Source organism: Falco rusticolus, chromosome 9 (assembly GCF_015220075.1).
Source record: "Falco rusticolus isolate bFalRus1 chromosome 9, bFalRus1.pri, whole genome shotgun sequence".
NCBI classification, from domain to species: domain Eukaryota; kingdom Metazoa; phylum Chordata; class Aves; order Falconiformes; family Falconidae; genus Falco; species Falco rusticolus.
The window spans coordinates 13,037,162-13,048,091 of NC_051195.1; the positions used below are offsets into that span (position 1 = coordinate 13,037,162).

Here is a 10,930-nt window from a genome sequence, read left to right on the forward strand (position 1 = left end):
ATATAAATACTTATACTCCATATCAAAATATATTCATGATCAAATCACTGGCTAGGTAAAACTAGAGAGAAAAAAAACACATTAAAACAAATCTCCTGCTCTGCCTGAAGCATCATGACCCACAGTCCAGGTTTTCAGACCAGGTATGTTCATCTACTTGATTTTCCAATTCCATATATACAGTCTTCCAACTAAGCAAATGCAGTAAACTGAAAACTCATCTATATGAAAAAAAGTTTATTTGGTTACACAACTGTAAATACTTGACCTTACCTCATCCTCTACAGGGTATAAATTCTGTTCTGAGCAGGGCATTTTAACATGTTTGTTGTCCCACAAATCTTTGTAGTGAGTTGGAAAAGGTTTAGGCACCTCTCCTTCCCTCAGAAGATCTACCTGCAACACAGAAGGAGGTGGGGGAAAGTTCAGACTCTACTTTCAAGTTTTTAAATTGAAGAAATAAAAAGTAAGCAAAAACATAGTTAAAAAGACGTCTTATCTACGGCCACCCTTTTTGGAAAGGGGAAAGCCACAAACTGACCACGACAGATACTCAGAAAAAAAAAAATTCCATCTGTTACTCCTACACATTATACTTTGTGAAAAGAACACCACCTTATCATTTGACCTCTTGAAAAACAATGAAATAAAGGTAATATATGCAATTATCTCATGTCCAATTATCAACTAAAGACTTCCTCATTTATGAATTTAAGTGTTTACATAGTTTCATCCAAGTATTTTCAAAATGTAGCTTCAAATATACCGATAGTCATGTGCAGAAATAATGTTTTTTAACCTAAGAACGAAGAGGATGAGAAATCATTATAGATACAGCAATATTTCAAATTTACTCCACAGAATACCAGAAATGTAAAAATGATGTGATGTACTTAAAGACTTAATCTGCTAGACAGCCTTCTGACAGCACTGATTCTCTCAGAACTTGCATTTAAACTTAAACATGCTTTTCTTTTGTTTGGGATTTATCCATGACCCTACGGTTTTCTGGTCACATGTTTTACTCCAAGAATAATATGACTGCATACTACTCCAAAAAATTAAAGGTAAATACATCAGATTTGATCTAAAATGCAGTGGTAAAACTCCTTGAAAATCCTCTTCATGTTTTGTCTTTTTTATATCTTGAGCCTTTTGCGTATCTTGAACCCAAAACAGAATCATATTAAAACAAAAATATAACATGAGTACAAATTTTACTTGCAGACATATTTAAATTCTCACAGTTTACAACTCAGACAAGGAAGTACACACATACCTCTTTGCAAAAGAAAAATACTTGTCCCTAACGAGCCAGAGGCAGTTCAAACAATTACATTTCTTGTGGATCTTAATATCCTAATTCTGTGCATCAGAAAAGTCAATTTTCAGGAAAATCAGTTGCCCTAGTCTGCTTGCAAGGAATGGCAAAGAAAGAATTCCACAACCTGCTAATACTACAAGACTAATGTTTGGCATTTCATATTATTGAACAATTCAGTAGGAAATTTGATTTCAGGTAATACACTTAATTATCGTACTCTGACGGTTACTGTATGATTGGCTGAGGGTCGCAGATGAGGAAGACGGGCCCCACACATAGGCATTCTTCTCATCTCTTCAATTGGTGTCCCAAACCATTTCTTATTAGTTGGAAGAGGAGGTGGCACATATTGAGGCATCTTCCTTCCTGGCCTCTGGGGTTTGAATTCACACTTGTCTTTCCTGCTGTTAAAATAAAATATGTTGAAACAATTCATTTCCACTGAAAAAAACTAGTAGGCAAATACACGAACTTCCACTCCAGGGTTATGTTTGTAACAGAGTCAGTTTATTTGCTAGTCCTTGCTGTAGCCCCAGGCCAAAGCTTTATTTGGGGAACTCTACCCCTGCCGCCCGCCCGCCCGCCCTCCCCCCGGCAACTTTCTCCTCCACCAACACACACAAGTACCCAATGTCTACCAAAACACTCCTCACCACAGGCTTACAAACACGTTCACAGAACAGCGGTGAGTTAGCAAGGTACAGTTTTCCTCTGCAGAGTCCCAACTGGATCTGTTTATCCAGGGACAGGAGACAGACTCACTGGTCAGTATTTGTCAGGATAGCCTCTAAAGCCCCTTCTCAACTATTAGAAAACAAACAAATGTGCATGCAGAGATGCACATATTCTTTCTTCAAACTAAAAAACCCCACCAAAAACCCAAAACACTTCTTAACTACCCTTTCTCACTAGGGTTGTATTTTTCATGTCAGGCATAAAACACTTGCAATGGAAGTAGACATTTAAAAGTAATCCAAAACACACCTGTAAAATTCAATTATATGCAAGAGCAGATGAACTAATCCTCTTTGATGGTCAAAGGTATTTGCATGGATCTGATATTCTGGGGAAGAAAAATCTGAACCTGCTGTATGTTTGATGTAATATACCAGATGTTTCTCACGCAAGAGGGAGGAAGTTCTCAGAGTAGAACGCAAAACTAGTTAAAAGCCTGCACTCTGAGGTACTGTTTAGACCTCTAAATTCCCCTTAGCGAATTTACTCCACCCTCGGATAAAGATGTAGTCCAACCTGTTCGCTGCATCTATGCATATGCCAGTATTGCCAGGTGCAGACATTACCTCCAGCCTGGCCGATCACATACAAATGGTGTAGCCACATCGGCATGACACTGGGTACAGGCCCACTGCGCTCATCTGAGAGCCAGAGGGTAATTCTGGCACAGCATTACCGATGACTGAAACCTGTTTGATACACCACTGCTTTCTTCTCTGCGAGTTAGGATCTGAGCCACTCTACCTTCTGCTGTAGGCCTGGCGTAACAAAAAGCAGGAGGAAAGCTTTAAGATTTTCTGATTGCCCTCTTAAGCACTATAGGCAATACCACTACTTTGCCCGGCACTGCAGTTTATAACCCTCACATCCTCTTGTTTAGACCCCCCAAAAATAAAAGCAAAAATAATCTCTCTGCAGCCTCACACACTATCTTACTAATTATTCCGTAAAGTACTGCTAGGATTCCCACCTATCCACACAGCAAAACTTCTGCATGAGTTTCCCTTTCAAACATGGACTTATTTTAACACACTATGCTCTAGCACTGACAAACACAAGCCTCAATCTCTGCTGCTTTGCTACAATTCATTTCAATTAGTGAAAAGAGTACTCCCTAAACCCATTATTTTAAACGTTAGGACCCCCTTTTCCATACTTCAGCAAATTCATCTCCAATCTCAGCCCACTCATCTCTTAAGATCTGTCAGATGCAAGCTCCCACCGCTAGTTAGCCAATCTCCATCACCTTCTTCCTCTCCTCCTTGAAAAGTATGGTTTGTGCTGCTCCTCACACCCAGAAAGGACCTCCCAGAAAAGATGTGCAAAACTACATTCTTGCCCTACTTTAAAGACTTGAGTCAACTAAGAAAATTGCTTATTACACCAATACACACTGCCCTCTCATTTCTGCTTGTTCCTTTGCTGTTTATTCACTTTTGTCTGCTCCCACTGAAATCTAAGCTCTCGGAGAAGAGATTACCCTTTACACAACATCTAGCATGCAGAGTCCCGGGTCACAGCCGCAGCTTCTCTTTCCAGTGCTGTAGTCTGTATCACCAGCCCTTCTCTCTCCCGAATTATGAATAAAGCCAAAAAAAACAAACCCTGAAAAATATGCATACACATCTCTACAACTGTGTTCAAAAGGGAGATTTTTCATGTCTATTTCAACCAAAGCATCAGCAGCACTAATGCTTCAACAAAACAGATTAGTATTTTTAAAAGATGAAACTAAGACGACCATTAGTTTCTTCACGTATTCTGAAATTTTTGAGCATGAAAAAAAAGATGAAGAGGCAGACAGAACACTACCTTTTCTCCTCAACTTTAGGTATCCTCATGAAGTGAGAGGTGATTTTGGAATCTCTCTTCACACCCTGTTTTGCACTTTTGCATTCTAATGACGGAGCAGGATACAGCGCAGGTGACTTCGTATGCAGACTGTCCTCTTTAACAGAATTATCTGTTTCCTCAAAGCTTTCACAGCCCTTGGCAGAAAAACGTGACTTTCTTGACTCCAGTTCAGCATCCCCATATTGAATTCTAAAAGATTTGTTTATGGATTTTGAGATATTTATCTCCTCTCGCTCATCGAGAAATGGACTTGTTTCTTCATCAGCCTCTGACCCATGACAGCTATTTTTAGAATTATCTACATCCATCGGTGACTCCGGTTCACTTTCTTTCTCAAAAGCAGGTGAATCCCCTGAACTGCTCTGACATTTGCTCAGTTTCCCAGGACCTCCAAGATCAGATACACAAGCATCACAACCAGCATCTGAAAGTGGACTTTCTGGAACTACATCCCCTTCTTCTTGTTCACCCATTAAACTGACAGAATTGCAACTCTTCAGCTTTTGTGAGTTGCATGAAGCCACTTGCTCATCTGCCTCAGTATCTTTTGAAGAAAGTTTTGTATTTCCCATTTTTAAAGACTGGCCTGATGGCAATTTCTTCTGAGTCCAATTGTCACTGCTTTCTTCACAGCCCCTCTGAGCCTGCTTGCCAATTTTGTGCATCTGGTCAACGTTGGCATTTTTTAAGAGGTCTCCAGACTGCATCCCCTTCACAGGCTCTGTGTCCAAGATTGCATCTTTGTCCTCAGCCACCCAGTTACACATGCTGACTGTCTGAGGCAAATTTACATGCTTTGTCCGAACTTCCACAGATATTTTTGAATAATTTTGCTGACAAATATTCTCTAGCTTTTTCACATCATGCTCACAAAAGTTCTCTTTTTTAATGGAAGTCATCTTGGGATTTGCTTCAGTATTGTTATGGATTTTGCTGTGTAAGCTGTGGAAGAGAAGGGAATTTAATGTCTTGTCTCCAAATGAAATTTCTGTGTATATATATTTTTAAAAAGAAATTATTATAAAGATACAATAGAAAATACAGGATTTTATTCATTATACTCTGTAAGTGAGCACTAACAGGATCAAGAAGTTTTACTGCACCAGGGACTGTATCTCCATGACAACCTATTTCCATTTAAAGGATCCAAAGGATGATGAATCAGTTGCTTATCTTAGAAATCTATTCAAGTTATTCATTATCCTTATTTTCAAATCTAAACAGTATTAAGCTGTTTAGCTAATTTTCTCCAGATAAAAAAAGTTCAAAGTCATGATGAAGTCCTCCTTAACTTTCATTTTAATCAGTTAAATACAGTGAAAAAGGAAAGCAATGGTTTTGTAGCCATTCCCTCAGAGCTACAAATTCATCTTTTAGAAGACCAGGACACAGCAGTCCACAATTTCAAAAACATCCTATTACTTCCTTACTTTTATAAACAGTCCATGACTTTAAAAAAAATAAAAATTACAAATACAAAAGCATGAGTAAAATATATTTAGAACTGGTAAGAAAAGTTAAAGAGAAAAATCACCTAACTTGTCCTGTGCTGTCTTACACAAAGAACAGAAAGAAATGCATCCTAACGGTTACACAGGGAAACGAAGCAAGTTTTGTATGAGCAGATTAAACTTTTCAAGACGACGCTGGGAAGTAATTTCACACTTATGTACTAATTTTTGTACCAGTGTATCGATAAAGAAAAATACTTAAGACACCATATAAATATTAAAACAACTGACTACTCTTGGTGATTATATCACTCCAAACAATACCCCCGCCTGAATCTATTGATACATATTACATACAACCAATGCAAACTTAAGTACGCTAAACTCTGTATGTCTGGTTATTGCCCAGTATCCCATCTACATAATCCTAAATTCAGCAACTGAATATCTTAATAGATTCTTGAACACATTAATTCTCTCCATGAATGGTAACAGATCCTCTTCTAAAAAAGCACTCGGGGTAAAGAAACAGCATTCACACCTTTATCATTACAGAACAAAAAGAGAAGAAAAAAAGGTGCTTGGAGCAACAGATGACAGCTTGGAACCTCACGCATAGGAAAATTATTTGAAAACAAAAGGATTTTAGAGGGTTTTATATTATGATAATGTAACTTCCCACCTAAACATTTGTTTCTGCACTGAAAATTCTGATGAAAAAAAAATTACTGCTGCCATCTCAATAAATGACTGTTTAAAGGTATTGACAATATCTGTTGTCAGCTTCAGATAAGAAACACAAAGACTGTTCAAATTCAGATTGTGGTATCAACTGCAATAGAAAAGCACATTAAATGCTTACACAACTAACCTGCTAAAAACTGACTAGGCTGTAGTCTGTCAGCAAGGCTGGGGAAGAGCACACAAAAGCAATACTCTAAAGGGAAACTTAAAAAAAAAAAAAGTATTTGCTCCCCCCTTAAGCATCCTCTTAATATCTTTGCTTTACTGCAACCTGTGACCCTGTAATTGAGTCCTATGTAGTTCTGTATTAATCATCCCAAGTTTTCCTATTTTAGCATTGCTATGGATTTCCATTTCTATTTATTAACAAACATCAATGAAATATAAACCAACAGATTTGCAAGTGGAATTACAGGAAAATAATATCTGAAATTCCTCTGCAACAGACGGTTAAACTCTTAGGTGTTTAATTTTAACACTGCCTTGCACACATTGCTCCTGACAGATTATGTTAGCAGGAAACATCAAACTTTACCTGGTTCCATTCAGCAGCAAAACTTTTATAAAACCTTCACAGAATAACCTGAAGTTACATTTGAGCACCTGTAAATTTCGGTCCAAACTAAATCAAGTTGCACATGTTTATACTACAATCACAGTCCAATGAGACAAACCAAAACAGACCTTTGTCTGTAAATTAAAAGAACTGCAAGTTGAATGCAGGACCATCAGCCCAAATCTGTAACTGTTACTGCCCTATCTTAAACAAAAATAAAAGCAGAGCTGTTGACTAAGGGCATAGCCTGATATTACAGCTAACTTGACCTAGCAGTTCACCGCCACTGGAAGCAGCAGTCCCACTTGGCCTTGCCCTTGCTTTTTCTTTGCAGGAGCAGCAGTGTTTATTCACCTAAAGAATGAGGTGCTTCAGGAAGCTAAGCAAGCAGAAAAGTTTGTGTTTGGGGACTTAGAGGGGAGGGGTGAGGGACTAGTTAGCTTTCTGTAATGAAACTGTCAGTCAGTTACACTCAAGAGGATGTGCCACGGTAAGGAAACCAGCAGAAACAGGGTTGCCTTTTTTCAGTAGCTAGCTGTGCTGGCAACCCACAGTTTTGAGTTCCCCACAGGCCCACTCAAAGAACACAACTTTTGAATAGGTATGCTGTACATTTTACCTTTTGGACTCAGTTGTCTTGGGTCCTTTATTCTCCAACCAAGTGGTAATTGTCCGTTGTTTACAAACTGAAAAAACACATTTCACTATATTATTACATGAAACATGATAGAGCTGCAACATGATTTCATATGAATAAGGTAACTTCTTCTTGACGAAGATAAAAACACCTCAACTAAGTCCTCATTATCTCTACTACAAGGAGCTTCCACTAATACTATTAAAACTACATGTGATGCAATATTTAATTTTTAGCAGTCAGCAACTGTAGCTTCTGTAATAGTTTTTATAAATGCCAGACTTGGGGGGTGTGTTGGTTGGGTTTTTGTAGCCAACTTTTTTTTAATATGGTTAAAAACAAACAGTCAATCTCTAGAGGAAAAAAAAAGACAACTTCAACTTTCCAGCTCTCATTATCACCTTTAATTACCACTACAGCGAGCCCTGGAAGACTTCTGTTGGTTTGGAATGAAGAGACAACATGAAATAGCTTTAAAAAACCCAACCAAACAAAAAACTACCAACTAGGCATCTTAGAAGACCCAACTGAGAAACTTACTTATATGCAACATACTGTGAAACATGAGGCTTAATATAAAGATTGTACACATTAGAAGTGACAAGTGCTGAGAAAAGGATTTTGTCTTCTCCCCTCCATCTGTAAACCATTTGTAAAGCCTGTCAACACTTACTCCCCTAACAGCAACAAAGTGTGAAGGACTTCTGGAAATTTACTATTAACACTCTTATCTCTGTGATGATGTTCAGACAAGCTTTCAAAACCAGCAGCACATGAACTAATTATGTAGAGACTTGAGGGGGTGGCAGGGATAAGGAGAAAAAACTCAAAGCAGTTATTTCGCAACTGGAAAGTAATCTTAGGATTTTTTTTTTTAGTTTAGTTTTGTTGTTGTTATTTAAAGGTAATTCTGAAAATCTAGCAACTGCTTTCAGTTTTTCAGTTCCTTTTCTTTCCTTTTGTCAAGAGAAGTTATCTACCTGCCACTACTAACTATGCAAGGCATTTACCCACTGCTTTCAACCAGGTATGTAAAATTTGTAGTTCCCCTACGGCAACAGTAGTTTTGCAGAACTTAAAAACCAGTACAGCAGATCTGGCTATTCCAATTAATAGTCACTACATAAAGACTCAGCACTTTACTGCAAATGGAGGTTGTGTAGCTTGTAGCATAGGTAGCTTAGGCCATAGAAAACTTAAAGAGACATTGTTTCATAAATGCTTTCCCTAACACTCCAGACCTTGAAGACTTCCACAGCTGGTTATTAAATATCGTCATCGAAAGTACAGTTTGTAGAACACAAAAATAATCTCCAGAAAATATGTAAATCCTTTTAGTTTCTTCTGAAACAATAGTGCAAAACTGCCATCATGTGACTAGGTCACTGGGGAGTAACACCAAAGCTGTATGTGGAGTGCAAGCACAAGGATACCTGTGCCATACTCAGCCATTCAATTTTTTTCAAAAAACACACAGCTTCACCCCACTCGGACAAAAATAACTGAAGGATTTTATTAACTAGAAGATCGTTATTTCTAAAGATTCACTAAAACTGAAGTCTATTAGTCATTCTGTTTACCAAATTTCACTTTATTTGAAGCGTTAACCCACTGCCTCCAGGAAAAGGGGCAGAAACAGTCAGAAAATAACTTGAAGAGACATGTTAAAACATCGGACAAATAAACCTCTTCAAAAGGCAGCTGACTACTTCTTGAGGTATAAATTTGCATTGAGGCAGGAATACTAATTCTCTAGCACAATAAATAGAAATTATAGCAGCAGCACAGAATTAAATGGTTTTGGTCTGAATTTTAACATCTGACTAAGCCCTTTAAGCCCTATAACCAACACAGTACGCATAATTTTAATACTACTAACATCTCTTTTTGCTACAGAAAAGGTGGTAAAAACATAAGCAACAACAAAAAGACAACATATGCTTACATACAGCATAAACAATAAAAGCAGACTTCGGTGTAATTTCTTTTAAAATTGATCTCTAAATTTCTGCTCAAGATTCCACAGACAAATTCCCACAAAGAAACCATTCTTCAGAATCTACCACTGAGGAAAACAACTGAATTTGCAGAACATTCTTATTTATCGCTCTGTAGGAGTGCATATGTATATAACTTCGAACCATTGTCTACTGGAAGTTGCCTCTAAGTTACTGGTTACTGAGGTTTAACTCATCAACCGAGGACCACAGCAAATCTGTTCAGGTTTCTTTTCGTCCCTGCACTCCTTCCTATTCCTGAAACAGGTACTTTATCGTGCATTGAAATTTGATTTTGACAGCATTAGCTCCAAATAAAAGTCTCCCAAAGAGGCTTGTGGGAACTTTTTATACGCAGCTTTGTTTCAGGGCAGGAGGCGCAGCCCCCATGACCAGCAGCACGCCAGGCCTGCAGCCACATGCCCATGTGGACTGTCACCACCCTTAGCTCTCACGGCCGCGACAGCCTGGCACAGCACCCCGCCGAACGTCATTTCTCTCGCAGCGAGGATTTGCCCCCTCACACGGAACGTGCTACCTTTAGCGGCTCACGCCTCCCTGGCACGGCTGCACCGCTGCCGGAAAGTCTGTGCAGAACCAGGCCCAAAGCGATCCGGCACCCAGACCCCTCTCCACATGGAAGCAAGGCGCACTGCCCCACGCCGCCGGGGGCGGGTGCCCGGGGCACGCTGGCTGCGCGAAGCTCAGCTAGAGACGACGAAAGCCCCAGCACTGAAGGCCGGCTCCGGGGAGGCTACGTGCAGCCGCACAGGCGGCCTCCCGCCACGTCCCGCTGCCCTCCCTCCAGCGCATCACGCGAACAGGGGCCGGAGGGGCCGCAAGCAGCAGGGGGGACCCCGCACCTCGGCGCAGCCCCCGGCCCGGCCGCCGCCTCCCGCCCAGCCCCAGGCGATGGAGCTGCGCTCCGGGCCGGCCTGGGCGAGCTCCGCACTGCCCAGGCCGTGCGGGCACAGCCGCCCCCCGGCACCCCGCAGCCGCCGAGAGGAAAGGGAGGTGGGGGACCCCCGCCGAGGCCCCCTCCGCGCCCAGCCCCGGCGCTCACCTGGCCGCTTCCCCTCGGCCCGGGGAGGGTGCAGCCCCGGCCGGTACAAACCTTTGTTCCCCACGGCGGTGGTGGGGCTGCCGCCGCCGGAGCTGCCGCCCCCAGGCCACTCCTGGCGGGGACCGAGCAGCGGCCGCTCTCCCTGGGAGCTGCCGCCGGGGCTGGCGGTGCTCGGCCGGGCTCTCTTCCGAGGGGGGTCCCGCCCGCAGCCCGCACTCATCCTCAGCGGGCCCGCCCAGCCCGCCTCAGCCGCGCGGGCCCGCCAGCGGCCGCCGGGGCCAGGCGGCTGCCGCCCCCCGGGGACGGCGCGACGATGCGGCGGCGGCGGCTCTGCCCCTCCGCATCCTCCGGCCCGCGGCGCCGGGCGCTTTCCGCCAGCCGCGCCCTCGGCGGGAGGCGCGGAAGGAGCGGCGGGGCCGGAGCCGAGCCGCGTCTGGCGAGGGGATCTGGGGGCCACCGCCGCTCGCAGCAAAATGGCTCCCCGCCCGCCTCACCCCTCTCACCATGGCGACCGCGCTCCTCCCCCGCCGGCAGCGGCGGCGCGGGCCGGAAAGCAGCGCGGCGCGCTT

The 10,930-nt window shown here is 42.3% G+C and overlaps 1 protein-coding gene across 8 annotated transcripts in view; it reads right to left on the reverse strand.

The window, feature by feature from the left end:
- Positions 1 to 10,927, reverse strand: part of PARG (poly(ADP-ribose) glycohydrolase) — a 71,082-nt gene extending 60,155 nt beyond the window's left edge. For 3 of the 8 annotated variants that reach the window (XR_005106040.1, XM_037398991.1, XM_037398989.1), the window contains exons 1-5: positions 10,362 to 10,858; positions 7,284 to 7,350; positions 3,872 to 4,855; positions 1,542 to 1,728; positions 274 to 396 (exon numbers count right to left, since the gene is read on the reverse strand). Coding sequence is in view for 7 of the 8 variants with exons in the window: in XM_037398991.1 (XP_037254888.1) it covers positions 274 to 396; positions 1,542 to 1,728; positions 3,872 to 4,855; positions 7,284 to 7,350; positions 10,362 to 10,581 (1,581 nt within the window). In the remaining variant the exon portion in view is untranslated. The other 5 variants (XM_037398992.1, XM_037398990.1, XM_037398995.1 and 2 more) reach the window with 4 other exon arrangements.
- Between the last annotated feature and the right edge of the window lie 3 nt (positions 10,928 to 10,930).